This window comes from Sinocyclocheilus rhinocerous, unplaced genomic scaffold (genome assembly GCF_001515625.1).
Source record: "Sinocyclocheilus rhinocerous isolate Xijiao unplaced genomic scaffold, SAMN03320098_v1.1 scaffold357, whole genome shotgun sequence".
Classification (NCBI taxonomy): domain Eukaryota; kingdom Metazoa; phylum Chordata; class Actinopteri; order Cypriniformes; family Cyprinidae; genus Sinocyclocheilus; species Sinocyclocheilus rhinocerous.
Genome location: NW_015649568.1, coordinates 1,073,100 through 1,094,481, shown reverse-complemented (window position 1 = coordinate 1,094,481; position 21,382 = coordinate 1,073,100). Strand labels below are relative to the sequence as shown.

The 21,382-nt window shown below is 39.0% G+C and overlaps 1 protein-coding gene across 1 annotated transcript in view; it reads left to right on the top strand.

The window, feature by feature from the left end:
* Nucleotides 1-1,721: 1,721 nt before the first annotated feature.
* LOC107710683 (thyrotropin-releasing hormone-degrading ectoenzyme-like) overlaps nt 1,722-21,382 on the top strand; it is a 114,971-nt gene continuing 95,310 nt past the window's right edge. The window contains exons 1-3 of the mRNA XM_016515516.1: nt 1,722-2,524; nt 8,628-8,901; nt 12,674-12,800. Of these exons, the coding sequence (XP_016371002.1) occupies nt 1,836-2,524; nt 8,628-8,901; nt 12,674-12,800 (1,090 nt within the window). The 5' untranslated portion in view covers nt 1,722-1,835. The remainder of the gene's footprint in view (nt 2,525-8,627; nt 8,902-12,673; nt 12,801-21,382) is intronic.

The window sequence follows — 21,382 nt, the reverse complement described above, 5'->3', positions numbered from 1 at the left end:
TTGACCTCTCAGGGTTTATGATGTACTGTAGATTTAAATTGCATTAAATATGTTTATTTTAATTATGCTGGTGGTCTGAAGCTTTCTGTATTGAAACTCAAACAATCAATGGCACACATTCAATATAACACAATAAAAGCCAAGATTCAATAATTTATAGTTTAATGTCGGTTAAACCAAACCATTAAAGCACAGATTAATTCAGCAACTGCTGTATTTCATTATCAAGATTACATACAAGATTAGAAGATATTCATGAGGCAGCTCAGATATCTGGACCTCAAACAACTGTTGAAAATCACCTGAAACCAGCAATGAACTTCTGATGGAGAACTTGGAAGCATCAGGATGAAGGTCTCTTACAAACGATGAGGCCACATTGTCATCTGCAGAAGCATTTGCTGTGGTGAATGATATCATCTTGATACCTGGAAAAGAAGATAAAGGGTAAATAATAGTCAAAATTCATTCAGGTCAAACAAGAAAGAAGATATGTGAATTAAAATGACCAACACAATTCTGAAAATGACTCTGTATCATCCAGTACACTGTATAATGTGATTAATGCCTAATGACTGATGCTCTGTGCGTTACAGTTGTGCATGGCCACAGACAAGTAAAATAATAAGTATGATTTTTGTGATTTTTATATATTTACTTTAGTGAAAAGTTTAATTAAGTAAACAAATAACAAACAGACATTTTTGCCTCACTTTACTCTGTTTATTAAATTAAGATTATATTCTGTATAATCTTAAAACTGCTCAAATAAAATATCAAATGCTAAAATAAGAGTAAAAAAATTATAAAGTTAATGATAATCTGAACTAATGAAATAATATTATTATTTTATGTTTTATATACCTTGCATTGGTGCTACTTCCACAGAAATCACGTTAAGTTTGAAAGATTCTCAGGATTTCATTAAATCAATTTTATTAATAATTTATGGAACAATGGAAGATATTAATCTACATATAATCTTTTCAGGCTTAAGATCTGTATAAGCCTTGTGATTAAAAAAAAAAAATCAGGGTAGTTATTTAAGCAGTAAAAATGGTCAAACTCATTAAAGCTGAAATGTGTCGTTTTAAATATATTAAAAATACTGTATAAATCTTCAACTATTAGTATGTAGAAACTACTATAGGTAACCTATTTTTAGTTTGATTCCTCCTGAAAAAAAAAATGGCTTTGTGGTTCAAGGATTGTTTGAGAATCAACCAACCATTGGCGTGAGCTTGGGCCCTTAATACTGAACGCTAAAAAGACGTCTAAAACACGTCGCAAAAACTTTCATTCTGGCTCCTCAGTGGACGTCTTTTGAACGTACGACAAAGACGTTAAATTGACGTCTTTTGGACGTGTCTTTGCTCAGTGGGAAGATTTAGACGGAATTACTAGACTACTACTACTAATAGAGAGAGAGAGAGAGAAAGTGAGAGAGCACACTAGCCCACTGACTGGGAGAGAAAGGACGCATGAGAAAGAGAGAGAAACAGGGATGAGGATTGATCAACATTCTCGCGATTGATCAGGAAGCAGGTGCTGGACCTTCATCCACATCAGACTGAAATCAGAGCAGAAATGGATGTGCGGCAGGACTCGATGAGCTCCAGCATCTGACCGAAAGAACTTCTGATTCACGCGAATCTAGTCTCGAGGTCATCGATCATCAGTTTTTTCAATCTATTTGAAGCTCTGCGCGTTTCGCTGGATCTTCGCCGAATTTTTCGCCTTTAAATCAGTGCGCCGGCTCATCCTCTGCAGTTTGAAGCTGCACCGCACGAACGGAGGCTGATCATGAATATAAAACACATCAGATTCGTCATATAATGGGGATCGAGGACGCGAGCATGAGGAACGGACGGGCTCTGTCCGATCAGTGGGCCGACAGCGTGGTTGTCCGGCCCCGGACGACCGAGCAGCACATCACGGTGAATAAGAAACTTGTGCTGGGCTTCGCCATCTCCATCCTCGCCCTCATCGTAGTCACGGCCATCGCAATCACGCTCAGCGTCAGCTTCGAGAGATGCGCCGCGGAGAGCAGCGGGGGTCTGGCAGCGAACGGCTCCAGCAACAGTAAGTGGAAACAGTCCCGGGACGGAAACATCAGTCACAGAGACTCAGAAGACGGCCAGCAGCCCTGGAGACATCTGCGCTTACCGTCCACCCTGCGCCCCCGCCACTACGACCTCCGACTGTCCGTGTACATGGAGAACTTCACCTTCTCCGGCGAGGTGAACATTGAGTTTGAATGCGTCCGCTCCACGAAGTTCATCGTGCTGCACACGGACCGGCTGGAGGTGGAGAAGGTGCTGGTGTATTCGGACAGTAAGAAAGCGGGCGCCATGAGGATCCAGCGTCGCTTCCACTACCAGCCCAAGCAGGTGTATGTGATCGCGCTGCACAGAGAGATGAAGCCTCTCAGAACTTACAAGATCAACATAACTTTTCACGCGCACATTGAGCACGAGCTCCTGGGCTTCTTCCGCAGCTCGTACGTGCTGAATGGAGAAAAAAGGTAAAAGCGCTTCAGTGTCCGAATCAAACTCTTCCAGATGTTGTTAGAATGCTCTGCTGTTACAATGGGAAGTGTTGATGCTGCCTTACGTCTATATGCGCATTTAAGCACTTTTTGGCTAATTAATTATCTCACAGAAATGTACCATGGTAACCAAACTGTAAAACCATAATGAATATGGGATCTCATTCAAACAGTGTATAACTACTGTCACCAATTTACCACATTTTTACCTACCACAGTGTGGTTAACTGTGGTATACAAAAAAATATGGTTTTAATGGTAATTTTTTGAGGGGAGAATGAAAATAAGCACAGACGTCTTTAAGGATCACAGTGGATATTCATTCTTGTGAGATTCATTGGTCAGTGATATATTATTGTGTGCAAATCATGTTATGTTGATGCTGCCTGACACTGATATGTTGTTTATTGACATCTTAGTATAACACTAACAAGTCTTGTTTTGTAATTGTCTTAATTTATTCTTCTGACTAGTATTTCTACTAGTGTTTCTAGTAGTACATCAAAATCTAATAGTTTCAATAGTAATGTTCGCTACTTCAAAACCATAATGAATGAATATGGGATTTTCTTATATAAATGGAGACTAATAACAGTAGCAACCATTGCATTTTGGATGAAACTCTGGTTGCCATAGTAAGTTTTGTGAGGTTGGCTTTAATTTATTGGTGTTCTCACAAATGTTTCCTAACAATGTATTGTCACAATGACACATGATGTCCAGATTTCAGTAAAGGGTCAAGTACAACATGGAGGTGATACCTTTTGCAAACACAACTGCCAAGGCTAAAAATTTAGCTGTTTTCCAAATATTATTACAGCATGTGTTGAAATAAACAAGATCTAATCTCCAGTTCTTCATTCATAGTATTAACAGATTTAAATCCAGGTTACGGTTCACCTATAACTCCTAGTCTAACATTACTGTCTGCATGTCATTTTTACATCTCTGTCTCAGACAGTCACTGTTCCTCAGTTTTTAGGGAGGTCAGAGGTCACACAGATCTGAATGAATGCTGGTCAAACCTCTGGGTACTGAAATCGCAGCTGTGTCTGACGCTGTGCTCAGTGACTCATTTACTTTCAGACACTGAGACTCGCACATGATCATGGAAAGTTTTCCAGCACAGTGCTAAACATTCATAAATCTACAGAGAGTTAGATTTACATCAAAATAACCCTCTTATACAACATTATCTTAACTATTTAAGCAGTTATTACCATAATGCATCAATATATAAAAAGTGAGATTAGATTAGATTAGATTAAGGTATTTAATAATAATAATAATAATAATAATAATGCATTTTATTTAATGGCGCCTTTCAAAACACCCAAGGTCACCTCACAAGCAAGCAAAGATAAAAATAAATACAAATCACTACACAATAAAAAACACACAACAAACACTCCACATATACAGATAAAGTGCAGTAAAGACTCAATAAAACATTATAAGAAAGCCTGTATAAAAAGATATGTCTTAAGACGCGTTTTAAAAGTCAGCAGGCAATCGCTGTTGCGAATATCAGGTGGAAGTGAGTTCCATAGGCGGGGGGCAGCATAGCTAAAAGATCTGGCACCCATGGTAGTTAGTCGAATCCGAGGTACCACAAGAGAAATTAAAGATGAGGATCTGAGAGCACGTGAAGGAGTGTAAACATGAAGAAGTTGAGTAAGGTATTGGGGTGCAAGATTATGAAGTGCCTTGTAAGTAAGTAGCAAGATCTTGAATTCAACTCGATACTTTACTGGAAGCCAGTGCAATTGCTGAAGAACTGGAGAAATGTGCTCAGTAGAGGGTGTTCTAGAAAGAACACGAGCTGCAGAATTCTGGACCAACTGGAGCTTACGTAGCAATTTAGAGGGAACACCAGTGAGAAGGGCATTACAGTAGTCTATACGTGAAGTGACTAGTGCGTGAACAAGAACTGCTGTATTATTGGTTGAGAGAAAAGGACGGAGACGGTTAATATTACGCAAGTGGAAATATGCAGCCAGTGTGATATTATTAATTTGAGTTTCAAAAGACAGTGTGCTATCCATGATAACACCCAAACTTTTAACCTGAGAGGAAGGACAGATTGCATTATTGTCAATGTACAAGGAAAAACTATTAGATTTAGACAAAACAGATCTAGTGCCAACAAGTAGGGCCTCAGTTTTGTTCCAATTTAACTTCAGGAAGTTAGCTGAAAGCCAATCTTTAATTTCAGCTAAACAGCTGGACAAAGATGGTGGAGGAAAAGAACCAGTGGGTTTGGCAGACAGGTAAAGTTGGGTGTCATCCGCATAACAATGAAAATGAATACCATGTTTCCTCAAAATATAACCAAGAGGGAGTATATAAATAATGAAAAGAAGCGGGCCCAAAACAGAACCCTGGGGAACACCAGTGGTGACTGTAGATGTTCTAGATCTGAAACTTTTTAATTGAATACGCTGAGTGCGTCCAGAAAGATACGACCTAAACCAAGACAGAGGAGTGCCAGTAATCCCAACAGAAGCTAACCTGTCGAGAAGTATCTTATGTGAGACAGTATCAAAGGCAGCGCTCAAGTCAAATGGTTTTTTAAGTATTTGGTTCAAATGTGCCAATGTTTAAACTAAGACAATTCATTTCAATGTTTGAAAACCGTCAGATCACCCAGTATCATATTATTCAGCTCTTTAAGATGTGTCAAACCCTCATGGACTGTCATGGTTATTCATTTGAGTTCATCATTATGTTCAGGGGTGTGTGTCTCGTTATCTTCACTATTTAAGTTCTGTTCAGTTTGAGATCAGTGTTGGGAGTTCATGTAGATTTGTGTTGGACTGGTTCTCTTTGTGGATTATTAAAATCTGTTGGAACTTCATCTTCATCATTGTGCGTTTGATTACCAAACAAACTTGTGACCTGACCCAAGGAAGTAAACAAGAAGAGGCATGCCTAAATCTCATTTTATTTTCGGTTTGTCAGTGTTTTTTGTTTATTTTTTAGCTATGAATCATTCCCTCCAGGAGCATGTGGATGAATTCCTGGGTCTTGCACATCAGACCACCTTCCCGGATGACTGTCTTTGCTTGTTCCTGCAAGCTGGCCTGAATACCACCACACAAGTGCAGCTGGTCCTCGAAGGAGCTTCGCTGAATATGTGGAGTGGGTGCTGGTTTCATGTAGATCAACCTGCACAGTTTATGACGACGCCAACCCCACTTCCAACCCAGAGCCCAGCCAGCCATCACCAAACTACATGGAGCGTCTGCCTGAGCCCTCCGCGACTGAAGAGCCAGTGCAAGAAGAAGCGACTGAGTCTGCCATCGCCCTGGAGCCCGAGCTGATTGACACATCTGTGTGAGCCGGCAACACCGCATGTGCCGGAAGGAGTAGTAGTGGAGTACAAGGGGATGGAAAGAAGCCCTGACCACACTCTTGCCACTGGGGGTGAGCTACAACTGGCTTCTGGAAGCATTTTGGATAATGTTGAAGTGGATAATTTCATGTATTGTCCTATATCATCTGTCTTCCCGCTGGTTCCGTTCAGTCATGACCCTCCTGAATCTCCTCCTTCCCTCCCAAGCTCCCTCTCCTGCCTCCTCTCTATATAGAATCAGAATAAGAAAGAGCTTTATTGCCAAGTGTGTTTACACACAGAATGAATTCATCTTGGTGTCAGGTGTCAGGAGCTTCCAGTACATATATCTACCAGTTCTGCTGCCCTGTCTCCGCTGGTTCCTGTAAGCCCCTCAGCTCAGCCTCAGTCAGCACCATCCTGGAGCCTTGTCTTGCCTCGGGGCTTCTAGTCTCCAGCTCTGCCTTGGAGTGAATATCCCTGGACTCCTCCTTCGGCCTCCGAGTCCTGGACTCCACCTCGGCCCTTCAACCCAGAGGCTCCGCCTTGGCTCCTAGCTCCCTTGTCTCTACCATGGCCTGTTATCCTACTGGCTCCACCATCCCTCCGGCTCCGCCTTGGTCTGCATCGCTATGGGATTCCACTCCTCCGGCTCCTCGTGCTCAAGGCTCCACCCTGGTAATTTCCTCCACCTGCACCTCCCTGGATTTTGTTTGTCATCCTTCTCCCGGTTGTCCGTCCTCCTCCAGAACCTTCTCCTTCATTGCTCTGCCTTTGTGCCATTCCTTTGCCATCTCCTCATCCTACTCACTGCCTCATCTCTATTTTTACGGCATGAAGTCATGCCTTCCGTGAGTGGGGCGATCTGACACTCCCTCATGGACTCTGTGCTTTGCACTGTTTCCTGCTCCTTTTTAGTTGTCATGGCTATTCATTTGATTTCATCATTATGTTCAGGGGTGTGTGTCTCGTTATCTTCACTATTTAAGTTCTGTTCAGTTTGAGATCAGTGTTGGGTGTTAAGTTCATGTAGAGTTGTGTTGAACTGGTTCTCTTTGTGGAATCTGACTTGTGGATTATTAAAGTCTGTTGGAACTTCATCTTCATCGTCATGTGTTTGATTACCAAACAAACTCTTGACAAGATGAGCCTTTGATTATCAGAAGTTTATATGTGCATTGATTACAGTGTCTTACAGCCATTTACAACATTATATTCAGAATGATTTCAGTTAGACAGCACTAAATATCTATTTCTTGATTTGAGGCTTCTGACTCTATGTCCTCTGAAGGAAAAATGGCTTATGTTTGAATCTTTGCCCCAGGTTTTCCTACATTTGAGACATTTTTAAACCTTGTTTTACCCTGAAGGGATCGCTTTCATGGACTCACTTCATAAACATTGTCCATCCACCAGTTGCCTTTCTGTTTTTGCAATAACTGCTGGACCTTCTTCCTCCTTTTAGCTGTAAAACAGCATGTTAAGACGTCAGTGTAACGATTCTTTATCAAACCCAAGATCATTGAGTTTAGTGTAATCAGCGCCTGCTGGCTGCTCGTATATACAGTATTTGTGAATGCAGGATTGAGAAAATACCTGTGTTTATGTAGTTAGATGTGGGCACACAAACCGTGTTGTTAGTTCACTTCAAACCGACATCTGGTCGTCTGGTCTTTTTGGAGATTTAACAGTTTTTCCTTCATCCTTCACACATTTTCAGGTACAGCCGTGTCACATTAGACAACAAACTCAAACTGTGAGTTTTTCACTCTGATATCCCTGTAGAATCTCCTCCTGTGTGTCTATTAGTCGTCTGATTTCTCATCACCTCCTGACTGCATCTGCATCTCAACTGTGGTCTGTAAATAGTGTTAAGATGTTTAAATGGTACTAGCATCTATAAATACTGAATAGAACAAAGAGGAGGTAAACAGATGGGACATTATAGATTCATTATAGACTGTTACTGCATGAATGGCTGCTAATGAAATTAAAAAGAACTGCAGAAGCAGAAAACCCTCCTCCCCCGTCTGCTGGTCATGCTGTGGGTGGCCAAAGCCATGAGGTTTGAGTCGGGATGCTGTGGGTGGCCAAAGCCATGAGGTTTGAGTCGGGCTTTGATATCATTAATGCAGCTTTCTGGAATGCAGCTCACTGCTTTTCCCGCTCTCTAACTTTAATAGAACATTTCCATGGCTGTTTATGGTCCAGACTCTGATATTCAGACTCAGATGTGATTCTGAGTGGTAAATGTGTCTAAATGTAGATTAATAATGATTCACTTAAAATTAACCAATCCAACTATATATAAGATGAATTTGACAGCTTTTTATTATTTCCTTGTCATCTAAATTGGTTCACGCTCTCAATTTGTTGACTGTCACAGATGGGTTTATTGTTTACAGCTGTGACAGATATATCATTATTTCTGTGTAGTAATTCTGGTGTGATTTATATGTTGACATTTGATGTGATTTAGTTGCCGTGGTTAAAAAAACTATCGGTTTTGTCCCTCTTCACATCAGGAAGCTCATTAGTGAGATAAAAATGCACAGCGATGAGTTCAGGGATGGCAGTCAGAGCTAATTTGAATTCAGGAAAGTCATGTGACAACCAGTTTAATGAAGTTCAGGTGAAATGACTTTTCACTGTAGACTCCTGGGCTATGTAAATAGCATATATTTTTCCAGAGATTTTTTCATCTCAACTCTCTCTCATGTTCTTATTCCTGGTGTTATTCTGCAGATTTCTTGCAGTGACGCAGTTCTCACCGACTCACGCTAGAAAGGCCTTTCCGTGTTTCGATGAGCCCATCTATAAAGCCACATTCAGAGTGAGTCTGAAACACGAGAGCTCGTACCAGTCGCTGTCCAACATGCCAGTGGAGGCCTCAACGTCTGACGAGGACGGATGGGTGACCAACCATTTCTCCAGGACGCCCCGCATGTCGACGTACTATCTTGCCTGGGCCGTGTGCAACTTCACCTACAGAGAAGCAGTTACAGACAATGGAGTTGTGGTGAGTCACATTTTAAGCCCCCAAAATTCAAAGTTAGAAACAGTAAACAGAGATTTTATTATTCCAGAACTCTTTTCTAAAACATAGTAAGAAGCTTTTTAAGGTATCACAGATGCTTTTCCAAGAGATATTCTGCCTTTAAGATGCATCATTTGCCAAATTCTAAAGCAGCCTTTCATGAATGATTCAGAGTGAAAACAATCCCAGAATGCATTGCACAGAGAGTTCAGTAATAAATCAATCCAAAACAGCAAATAAGTAGACAGAAATCAATATATACTTATAAAATATATGCTACCCAAAGTTTGGGGTCAATAAGCAAAACATTACAAAATCTTACTGACCTCATACTTTTGGTAGTGTAATATTTATAGTAATATATATATATTAAATATATATAAAAATAGTAAATATATTTAATTAAATACTGAAAAGTATGGATAAAGTAGTTTAATTAAAAACTGATTATCCAATATTTGCGTGAACTATGCATATTTATGTTCATTAATGTATTTAATAGCTTAGCAAAATGCTAACATCAGAGTCTATTGATATCAATTGTGAGATGAGTCTCATACGTAAAGAACTGTTGTTTACGTACTCTAGTTGAGTATCTCGTTTAGGATGCTCCCTTGTAAGGCAGCTGCCAAGACAGCAAGTTTTGGAACAGAGCTATCTTACTCACAGTGGATTTGTTTATATGAAGCTTACAGTAAGTCTGTATAGTCAATACATAATGGTTACAAAGTGGATATAAAGTAAATGGAAAGGGTTGTCTCCACTAACATTAGTCTAGTGTCTACAAAGCCATATAATTGCTTTTAAAAGGATAATAATCATGTCCACTTTTGCTTATGTCCAGGATTTTGTTCATGACAAACTTTTCCAGGCTTTATCTGTCATGTATGAACATGTTTTATGTAAAGTTTAGCCATTAAAATAATGTTCGCTGTATCACTTTCATCACATGCACTTAAATGTTATTTTTTGGCACGGAGTCCTCACAGTCTAAGCAGCATCATCTGTCTGCCAACAGAGAGACATGGTTTATGCGTCGTGTTACTGATATCACGTTCAGTCAAAGCCCTGTTGTCATATTAGACACTTCCTGACGGCTTCCTCAGCGGTTCCTGCTGTGTGCCCTTGGCCGGCCTCCTCCTCATATTAGTGTATTAGTGTAATTAATCTGATCTCCTTCAGCATGACCGCGCTCTTCTTTATATCACTGCTGACTGTAGTGTGTGCTTCTATCTGGGGCACTTATACCCACACTGCGGCTTGTAGTGGTTAGCCGCACGCTAGCATCCCCCATCAATCACATTAAAGCGGCAGGGTAGCCCCTCGCACCATTCATCATAAAGATTCGGCTGTGCGGAGCGAGAGGAAAGATCGTGGGAGAGGAACGTTGGAGAGGAGAGTGGAGTTATTACTCTGGGTTTATGGGGAAACACTGATCTACCACACACACACACGTGTAAAAATCATGTCAGACTCTGCAGCAGTTGGTTGGACATTATGTAATACATTTATTAAGGCTCCAGATAGTAGTGGTGAAATGTAACCATGAATTTTAACTATACAACCTTGCATTTATGAAGCATATACAGTTATTGATGCATTCGGAGCCAACATACTGATCTGTATGTTTACAGGAGTAATGATGCATATAAGATAGAATCTTAACTGCAATAGAACTGCTGTTGCATGTGCTCCCTGTAATGCTCACCAAGACTGCATTTATTTGATGAAATATATAGTAACAACAGTAATATCAATGTAAAATAACTGTTTTCTATTTTAATATATTTTAAAATGAAATTTATTCCAGTGATGCAAAGCTTCTGAACAGTCATTACTCCAGTGTTACATGATCCTTCAGAAATCATTCTAATATGCTGATTTGTTGATATATATTTGATATAAACCCACGATTTCTCACAGAAACAAGCAGGCTTACTAACACTCAACATACTTTTCCTTTTCTGACCAGATATCCCTTTTACACTACATCTGTCTTGTATTTGTTAAATAAGAGAACGTGGTTATGTGATGAATTTCAAGAAGCATATTTAATTCATAACACTCTAGCAGCCATTATTAAATCTACTGGTTTTATGTCAGTCAATTTTTATTTGTCTTATCATTAAAATGACAAATGTTCTTTTAATATCTAATTAAAATTCAACACCACTATACTAAATTTGCTCTTTACATATTCATGAAATTACTCAGCCTGATCAAAAAGCATGTTCAGTGCATTTAATGGACAACATTATGGTTTTAGCTGTAGAATACAAATGCTTTGAAATGTCTATGTAGGTTTCAAAATTAAAATACCAGCCTATACCAGCATTAATGTCCATCCTGATCCAGACTGATTTATGCTGGTTAAGTGCCTGAAGTATCCCTCACATACAGACGTATATAGAATAATAATTCAACAGGTTGTTAATATCAAGTCAAGTGCAGAATGTGTTGACTTAAGCTTCATCTTTTCATCAGAAAGAGCTTGTTAGCAGATCAATGTCGAGCAGCAGCTCATGGAGAGACTCTCTATTAAAGTTCAATTAACCCCATTTAAGTCTCAGTCAAGCTGCCTTCAACAAAACCAAACAAACAAACAAATGAAGCAGTCAACACTGGAGTCGGATATAACAATCTTCACACCGGCTGATTAATGAAGCGTCTCTTGATTGTCAACTCGAGTGCTTTGTCTAATTACAGGTTGTTTTAAAATCACATTGATTTGATTGAGCTTTGAATCATTTCCACAGCCCTAAGTGCCGCCCATTCATCTTTATATCAGACATAGAGCTGATCGATACGGCAGCAACATGTGAGGTAAACAACACATAATTCAATGTGTATTGCTGCCAGGCTCTGAAACAAAGCCTTTCCTGCTGCTTGTTTTGCACTGTAACTCTGTTAGTGTAGGAGGACATTCATTCTGACTAGATGGATGCCCGTTCAGAAAGCCGTGCCGTGCATCAGCCTTCGGCTAAAAGAGTCCAAGATCATTTTTACTCTGGGAATACATTTCCCACAGAGCCACACCTCACACACTTTCTCTTTCACACTTGTTCTCTCCCCTATCTCTCTTTCTCCTTCTCACACACAGAATAAAGAATCTTGCAATAATGCAAATGCTTTGTCTTTGCTTTTTCATTGAAATCTAATTTATTTCCAAGGACACATGTCCTGTTATACAACTGATGGAAATAATCAAATTTTAAACAAATATATGGAGGAGGTTTTCAGCAGCTACAGTCCAATAACATTTATGGTTTATGAAAGTGCAGTCAGTTCATTTAAAGCGACATAACTCCAGTAGAAATGGCTGCCTGTTTTTTTCAGTATTGTAAGTACTGGAAGTATTTTCTTTTCACCAATCTATAAGGATTTTAAATGAGTTGTTCAATAAAAGATTAAGCCATGTATCAAACCAACCAGCAATGAGGTATATAAAAAAATTACAAACTTTGATTTGAACAAAACAAGTATCGAAAACTGGATGGAACAAGACTGTCTGCATGAGGGGTGGAGAAAAGTACACTTGAAAGACAAATGCAAAATTCACAAGCCAGATGAAGGCATTTGGCAGATATATCCACCATGGATTACTCTTGGAACTTAATCTTTCAAGTCCAAAACCGTTGTCCTTGAGGGAATTCAGGTTAGGAATAAACCCAGAGTCGTACAGTTCCAAGAGTTCATTCAGCTCCTGACACAGTTTGACTTTTATTCTCTCTCTTCTTATGTTGCGTTGTTGTAGATTCGGCTGTACGCCAGACCTGACGCCATCCAGAGCGGATCGGGGGACTACGCTCTGCACATCACCAAGAGACTCCTGCAGTTTTACCAGGATTACTTCAAAGTCAAATATTCCCTCCCTAAATTAGGTAAAATGGGCAGTGAAATGTCTCTGCTTTGTCTGGCTTCAGTGATGCTTTTGACACGGGCAATGACTGTTCTTCTCATGGAATTTTTCATTGTTCCATTTGTACTGCCAGCTGGTTCTGTGTGACTTCTTGTTTCGTGCTCGTGTAGAGGTGAAGGAGTGTCAGTAGCAACTTGGTTTTGCGTTTATTGATTCTAAACGCATTTTAGGCCGTTTGTGGTTGCACTTTGTCTAGGGAATTAGAGCACACACCACGTGTGTGGTGTTAAAGTGTGCATTTGTTGCTGTATTGATGTGTGTGCTACTGTACGCAGTTTTAAGTGTGAGTGTGCTTGTGCCGGACTGGCTCACATCAGACTCTCTCTGTGCCAGTGTTTCGCTCCATTGGGTTCCTGTCAGTTCTCTGTATTCATTTGAATATAGCCATCAATCTCTCTGGGCTTCTGTCTGTCTCTCCCCCGCCTGTTCACTTCCCTTCTAAATGTGTGTGTTTGCGTGTAAGTGTGTATTTGAGTGTGCATGTAATATTATCATGTTCCCTTACTCTCTTAAACACTCCCTGGGAAGCATTTGCTCTATTTGCTAATCGGGTTAAGACCCTCTCAATATTCAAAGTACATTTCAGCGATTTTCTTTTTGAATTTCTTTCATTCTCATTTTCACCTCCTGGTAAATCCAGCTTAAGCCCTTTTCTGTGTTTTGGATCATGGCAGTCAGTCTGCTAGTTTGCAGCAGCTAATGACCATCTTAGACCAGCTAGCATGTTCCAAAAACACAGCGGCCAGCTTAAGCATGCATGGTTTTCTAGGACTCTGAATCTACCTATAAATATAAACCAATAAACTAAATCTATAATTAAATGTAAAGGGTTTTGAGGAAAATGTAGCACTTTTGCTAATTTAGTTTATCATAAATGCTTGTCAGTAGATTCAGCAGTAGAAGTCATTATAAAATTACATATAAAGATGTACTCAAATCCTACTTAAGTGGGTCAAAAAAGCTAATTAGCTAATTGCATTTAATATAAATTTAAACTATTATACTTTTTCGCTAAATTGTAAGTAACATGCAATTAAGTGTCCGAAAACATCACAATGAGTTTGCACTTAACTATATTCCTTTAACGTATATTATATTTAATTTAATTATTTAATTAGTATGCTAAATTTGACTTTTTTTTTATCATACCAAGCCGATCCCACAGGAGAACGTAACTATTTTATGAGCAGGGAATTTCATGCAATTTTAGAAAAAAGCAAGCATGAAGGTCATAAACATTAACATAATTCACTGGGGCGAATTAAATTGTACAAATTTATACAAATTTCAATTTGCCAAAATGTTAAATAGTTACGAATTGTCATGAGATTGTGTTGGACATACTGGCTCAATAGTCTCTGGCTTTATGCTTTATACAGCTGGAAATTCTGTTCAGGATATATGATTATTAATATCTTGTTCACGTACTGTTTTATATCATGTGATCTACAGTATCAGAACAGGAACAGCATCTTTTAGAACCTCTCAACATCCCCTCGTGCCGCTAATGAGTCTTTTCCATTACTGCTGCTCTACTGACTGACGTCCTGCTGGATCTTTTCACAGAATCTTTTCAAACATGTCGAACCCTTTAATGAGGCTGGAGATTTTCACGACTTTCATTTTGTCACCTGCTAAAAAGATGATCACGTCTGGGTGCTAAAATGTCACGTCAGGGATGTTGCTTGTGCAAAGAAACGGTTTGGTTTCAAACTGAGTCGGTGATCTTAAGATACTTTTGACACGTTTGTCGTAATGTTGCATGTCACTGCTACACTGAGGGGTGAGGTGGTTCAGTGTGAAGTGTGGCTTCATATGAGAAATGATGTGGATGTAATGAATGCATCTGTTAGGTAAAGGCATCATCTGTGTGTTGAGTGTTGGAGCAGTTGCAGCCCCTCTGGTCTCAAAACAGGGACATTCTGTTATTCTGCTCATGCAAAAGAGTAAAATACAGAGAAATGAAATCAGAGTATATGGGTTAAGGGCAGATCGCATCTTAAGTCCTTGAAACACCTCACACAGATGTTTTAAAAGCTTGTTACAGCAGTTGAAAGCATTTCATCACACTCTGGTTCTTAAGGTTTATTCGACCTGAGAGATTTCAAGTCATTTGCTTTGCTACTTCTTTGACTTAAAGTTATTTGTATCCATGGCTCTTGGCATGTGATCCGTCGCTAATGGCATAACGATTTCTCTCAGATTGAGAAACGACGGCACAAAACACAACACGACTCCTTCATCAAAGCGAGCCATTGTTCACCCGTGGAATCTGAAGCAGAGTCCAATTAGAGCAACTTAATCAGAGCCGCCATCTACTGTGACTGACAAATGAGAGAAAGAACCACCAAACACGTTCTCTCTTTCTCTGTTCCTCTCTTTCATTCTCTCTCTCTCTCTCTCTCTCTCTCTCTCTCTCAGAGGATGAAAAAGGAATGACAAGAAAGAGATTCAAGAAATTATGTAAACCAGAGGAGAAAATGGACTTTGTTGGCGGGTACCAGTTAATACATTTGTATGATGATCAGTAATCGGTTTTATGCTTTTGACGCAAAAGTTTTCCAGAAAAGTCACATGCAGAATGATAATAAGATGAATGAAAGTCCATGAAGAATCAGAGCGGTGTGTGTTTGCATCCATGACACCCTTCATCCATTTAGCTTTCATTACATCAACAAGTGTCCTCAGCTGCAAGAATCAAACTGTCGGATGCTTTTGGGAGTTGTTGTGAGGACACTCTTTAACAATCAGCCATCAGTGAGCATTTGCAGCTGCTTTCATTTAAACATTTCACCCCCACAAATCTGTGTGCTGCAGAACACACTTGACGGCTAATTCTCAGACTAAGTTGAATCCTGCCGAAAACAAGAACCTTTTTCACCGTCTGGTGCTCAAACACTGAGTCAATTTGTATATAAAATGAGATGCTGCTCAGAGAAAGACGATAAAATAGACTCTTCAGACGGTAGTTGAAAATAAAGCTCTTTGAGTGAGCAATCAGCTATAGGGAAATTCATGGAAAATACTAGCCTATATTGATTAAACGAGAGCATCAGTGTGGAGAAGATGTTGTTTACGTCAAAACTGAAACCAAGCCGTTCACACAGAACGCATATTTATCACATTTTCTAGAGGGACATCTATCAGCCTTGCACTCGCATCTCGCAGAGAGCGGCATGTGGATACTGCACAGCATAGATTTCTTAAATATTTAAATTTAAACATATGTACAATGATGCTTTTAAATGGTAGCATATAAAAATATGTATAAAATATATAATATTACTTATATATTATATATGATTTTAATAATGTTGAATATATATTTATATATGTAATTATATTTTCAATAAAAATAAAAACATTATTTATGAAAATATATTACAGTATTTATAAATTATATTATTTTATTCTTAATGCTCAAAATTAATGTACGGCACATTTTGGCAAATCTGGTACTGTAGTAAGTAATGTAATCTAGATATCTTATATACATTTATAAAATGTGCATAATATGTACTATTTACTGCAGAAATATTAAGAACAATATGATATTTAGAACACATTTTTGTTGTTACATTTTACTAATAAAAACACAACTTACTGCCAAATGTACTTACTCTTATTTAATTTTTGACTTGACAACTGGTCTTTCTGTGTCTGCTGTGAATATAATTTGTTTCTGTGAAAACTAATGGAGCATATCATCTGTTCGTCAAGAGAAAGAGACAGTGAGCATTTAGCATGTCCTTTGAGAGGGATGTGATCTTCCTTAGCTACTGATCTACAGTAAGTGCTTCTCAGAGAGAGATCAATGATCTATCAAAAAGAGGCCGAGTCGCTCCGGATTCTTCAAAGTCTTGAAAGCAGCATGTGAGGGACAGATACTGACAAAAGCAAGAGGAAATACAATGTGTGACAAATGTGGACGGGGTAAATCTGCCTTTGCTGTTAAAAGTGCTGAAAGGTTTAGCAGCGTGTGTGTGTGTTTGTGCATGTGTGTGTGTGTGTGTGTTTGTGTGATGAGCCGGACACTGGGAAGAGATCCAGTCCTACTAATCAGACCAATCAAATCCCAGTGCCGTTCACTGCTCTGGCTGTCATTCCTTTGAACTTCCTGCATGTTGATCAAGCAACAAGTTCCTCTTGGCTGAAGTGCATGTACCTAGAGATCAGATTACACACATGTGACCTTCAGATTTATTTGAACCCACTGCATGATGGGAATGATGACATTTATCACAGTCACCTTTGGGGCACCTCTACTTTATAAGATTACAGTGAGAACAGAGCATTCTGGGTAATTTCCTCAGTCTTGGGAGACCGGTGACAGTGCCAGAGCCCGAGATCAAACTATGTGTATTAATCTGAGAGATTGAGATATTAAAGACTGACAGCAGGACGTCTGAGGACATCTGACGCTCACGTACAGCAGACAAACTTTAAGGTGCCGCATATACAATATTTTCCACGGTGAGTGATTGATTTTGAAGTGGATGGGACAGTTTTTTTTTTCCTGTTTTGAATTAGTCTATTTCTTCACTCGTTTTTGCAGTTCACGTCCTTTGCAAGGTCACTTTTCACTGCGCCATTCCGGCTCTATTCCACACGTCATTATTATTTATTATCAATACAACTCTGTCACTGTCATTTCATTTTTAGTATTTCCTACTCGCTGTTTCAGTGTCCTTACTCCCCGAAACATGACTCACGAAGCCTACCCATCATCCCTCACTACTTCATCAAAAATTGAAGCATAAGCTTCACTTTAAAAGACCTAATTTTTGTGTCTCGATCTCTATCTCTGCCCGTCTCTCTTTGTGAATATTCTAGGTCAGGACCTTAATACAACAAATCCCAGGGGTAATGGTAATCTCTTCTAGAATTCATTAAAGCTAATCATCAAGGTTGGACGAGGGGCGTTTTGAAAGCGACTCACCATCAGTGTGAAAGTGACGGTCGTAAAACTGAAGGGTATTTCACTAGAGATGAAAAATTAGTCACATTATAAAAGAATCACAAAGCTGCTGTATGTCTGATGAATGTTAACAGACGCCCTCCATCTCTGTTCTTTTACTGAGGAACGACTTACAGAGTGTTTGCCAAGTGCTTCTCAAACCTGACCTTTGACTTTTGAAGTTCTTCTAAGGGTGTCTTTGTTCAAAAATGAACAATCGCATACTGCTTACTACATACTGTGCAGTATAGAATGCTACCTCTTGTAGCATGTGAAGCAGTAAACATTATGCAACAATAAACGTTTGGTCACCAGAATAGCCCACAGATGTAGAAAATCTATGACAAATCTGTGTGTAATATATGTACTGCACACTGCAACAGTAGTATGAGTAGTATGGTACCGTGCTGTTCTGAACATAGTCTGAATTGACTTTTCAAGAGAAGGAGGTTCAGATTCATTCATTTCAAAAGCATCCGTTATTGTAAAATGTCCCAGTATGATTGATGAGTTAATTTTGGTAATAGATTATCCTTATTGGAGCACAAAACCAAAATCCTCATCACAAGCATAAGAAATCTTAATTTCTTGATTCGTCAGGTATAAAAGGAGAAATCCGACCAACTTCCTTTTCCTCACATGTTAATGAAAAACATCCCAGCGCTGACTAGACCTTTATATTGCTTTCCATTACCAGAGAGCTCATTCACAATGAATTAATATGAGTGTGTGTGTGTATGTGTGTGACGGGGGTTCTGCTTTATGTTGCTGTTTATTATAGAAAGCTATTAGATCACACAGGGTCACATGATCAAAGGAGACGCTTGACACTGCTGCTCCTCAGGTGTCATGAATCACATGAGCTGTCACATTCATTTTTGGAAGATGCTAATAAAAACATACAGGTGTCTGCAGCTGCTCTATTAATATTACATGAGTTTTGCTTTGCATTTCAATATGAGTTAGAAGCCTTCATAATCTAGAACAATGAGAGCAGTTGTTATTGAAAAACACAAGTGTGAGAGTATGTCATTAAATCTGTTCTAAAGTTTGGTGAGAAGTCTGCTCACATTTTCAAACATGACAGACACATTCCTGAAGCCTGAGGAATGTTGACTATACTTATTTATTTTATAATTTATATAAGGATATTTGTGTTCTTTTTATTTTTATATTCTATAAACCTTATTAGCTTTTTTCCCCCAGAATTGTATGTTAAACACAAAAACATAATTCTAAAAACCATTTAGAAGCTAAGTTAGTGTTATTTTAGTATCATTGAGATACTATTATAGTTTTAAATAATATTTTGAATTACTTTTTAATTTTTTATATTTTCCATTTTTATTTTTATTTTAGTTAAAGTTTTAGTAATTTTGATGTTTTTGTCATTTAATTTTTTTTCTTTTAAATGTGTCTATATAGATTTTATTAATTAGTTCTGTTTTAGCTAATAATGAAAAACTATTTTTTGTCAATACGTGTGCATTTTTAATGCTTGCTAGTGGATCATGTCTTTAGCAGCGTACTAATGTCAAACTCTGCTGGAATGAATGATTCAACATTTCCACAATGTTGCAATATGTTCTCATTTTTCTCACTTGTCATTTCTTCGGTCTTCATTTTCTGCTTTCAGAGCTGCAGTACAGAGCAGCAGTGCGCCTGTATTCAAGGAAACACAATGACCTTTAGTGTGTTTAATCACAGCTGTGTGTGTGTTTTCGGCCTGCTTGAGGAATGATGAAAGCTGGAGCCGGGTTTCACTCTTTCTGCTGAGTCGAGGTCTTGCTTTGTTTTAAAGCTGAAGGCGATGTCACAGACCTTGTGTCTCTTCATCTCTCAGCCTCTTTCTGAAATATGCAGCCCTCTGGTCTCTATCGATTCTGCCGATCATTTCAGCTCGCCTCCTGCTGAGACTCAAACCTGAAGCTGAAGCAGAGATGGAGATTCAGAACAGCAAGGAGGAACTCTGCAGTTTCCTTTAAAAAGATTAAAAAGGAAGTTTGCTGATGGTTGAGGGATCCAGACATCAGATCATACTGAAAAAATCCAGCAGGGGAACACGGCTGTGATGTTTCTGGCAGCTTGTGATGTCAGTTGAGTTTGGTGTCCCGTGTAATCTTTTCCCCAAGTGTGAGCGTCTTTCCCATAATCCTCAGCTACGACTAGGAGTGTTATATTCTGGCCGTACTGCAGGTGTGCTGAAGCTGCTAATCAGTTGCTTTCTGACACATCTGTATCTCTATCGCCTTCAAAGTGAGATCAAGATCAAATTCTTATCCTCCTGAACAGACCATAGACCAGCATGAGTTTTCATTTTGATTTATTTTGGTTAGTGTTCTCCAGCAAAACTGATATTGTAACGGAGCCGACGAGACGAGAGACGTGCGGATCCATCTGCAAAGCTTTTATTTAAAGGCGTGGTCATAAAACAGGCAAGGTTCAGACAATGGCAAACAGGTATATGAGGGCAAGCCGAAGAGTAATCCAAAACGGGCATGAGTCAGTCGACAGCAAACGTTATCCAGAGGGCTTGACAAGAGGGGCAATCCAATAACACGAGCAATAGTCCAGGCAGGAGCAAACAGAGTCCGAACGGCGAGACAAAAGGGCAATCCGAGAAACACAGGCAGGAATCAGAACACGAGAAAACAGGCAAGGCAAGACTAAGACTAAACTATGAAAACTAGAAATGGCTCCGTAGAGTAGCTATCGCTAGGTGAGTGATATGCGCTAAACAATACTCAGCGTTGAATGGTGGTGTGAGACTGATTTATATATTGTGTGTTATTGGTAGCAGCTGTGTGTGATTGGTTTCAGGTGAGATTGTAATTAGTGCAATGGAGCATGGGAAATGTAGTCCAGGGTGATGTGTAACAGTCTGTGTAGTGTGAGAGTCAATGTAGTCAGCGGGTGACCTCTGGTGGTGAGTGAACGGAAGTTCATAGACCGGATTCTTGACAGATATATTTTTGCTGGGTAAACAAGTTAACATGTCTAACATTTAATATATTTAAAATAAAATAAATAAATTAAATTTAAATGATTAATTTAAATTAAATTATGATATTGCCCAGTTTAAATTACTCACATTTATTCAATATAAATGTATTTATAAAATACATTATTTTTAAAATATAAAGATTCAACAAAATATACAAACTGTAGACTTTTGAGCCTGTCACTAAAGAGCAAACATCCTACTGAGTGTGTTAATGATATTGACCTCACCACTAAACACAAATGAGTCTCACGCTGTCAGGGCTCAGAGTTTCTATCGTCACTCCACTAATACTAATGCTTAATGTTACACTGTCAGATATGCAAAAGAAATCTATCGTATCTCTTGCTCTGGCTACTGTGTATAGACCACCAGGGCCATATACAGATTTCCTAAAAGAATTTGCAGATTTTCTCTCAGACCTATTGGTTACTGTTGATAAAGCGCTAATTGTCGGAGATTTTAACATTCACGTTGATAATACAAATGATGCATTAGGACTTGCGTTTACTGACCTAATAAACTCTTTTGGAGTCAAGCAAAACGTCTCCGGGCCCACTCATCGTTTTAATCATACGCTAGATTT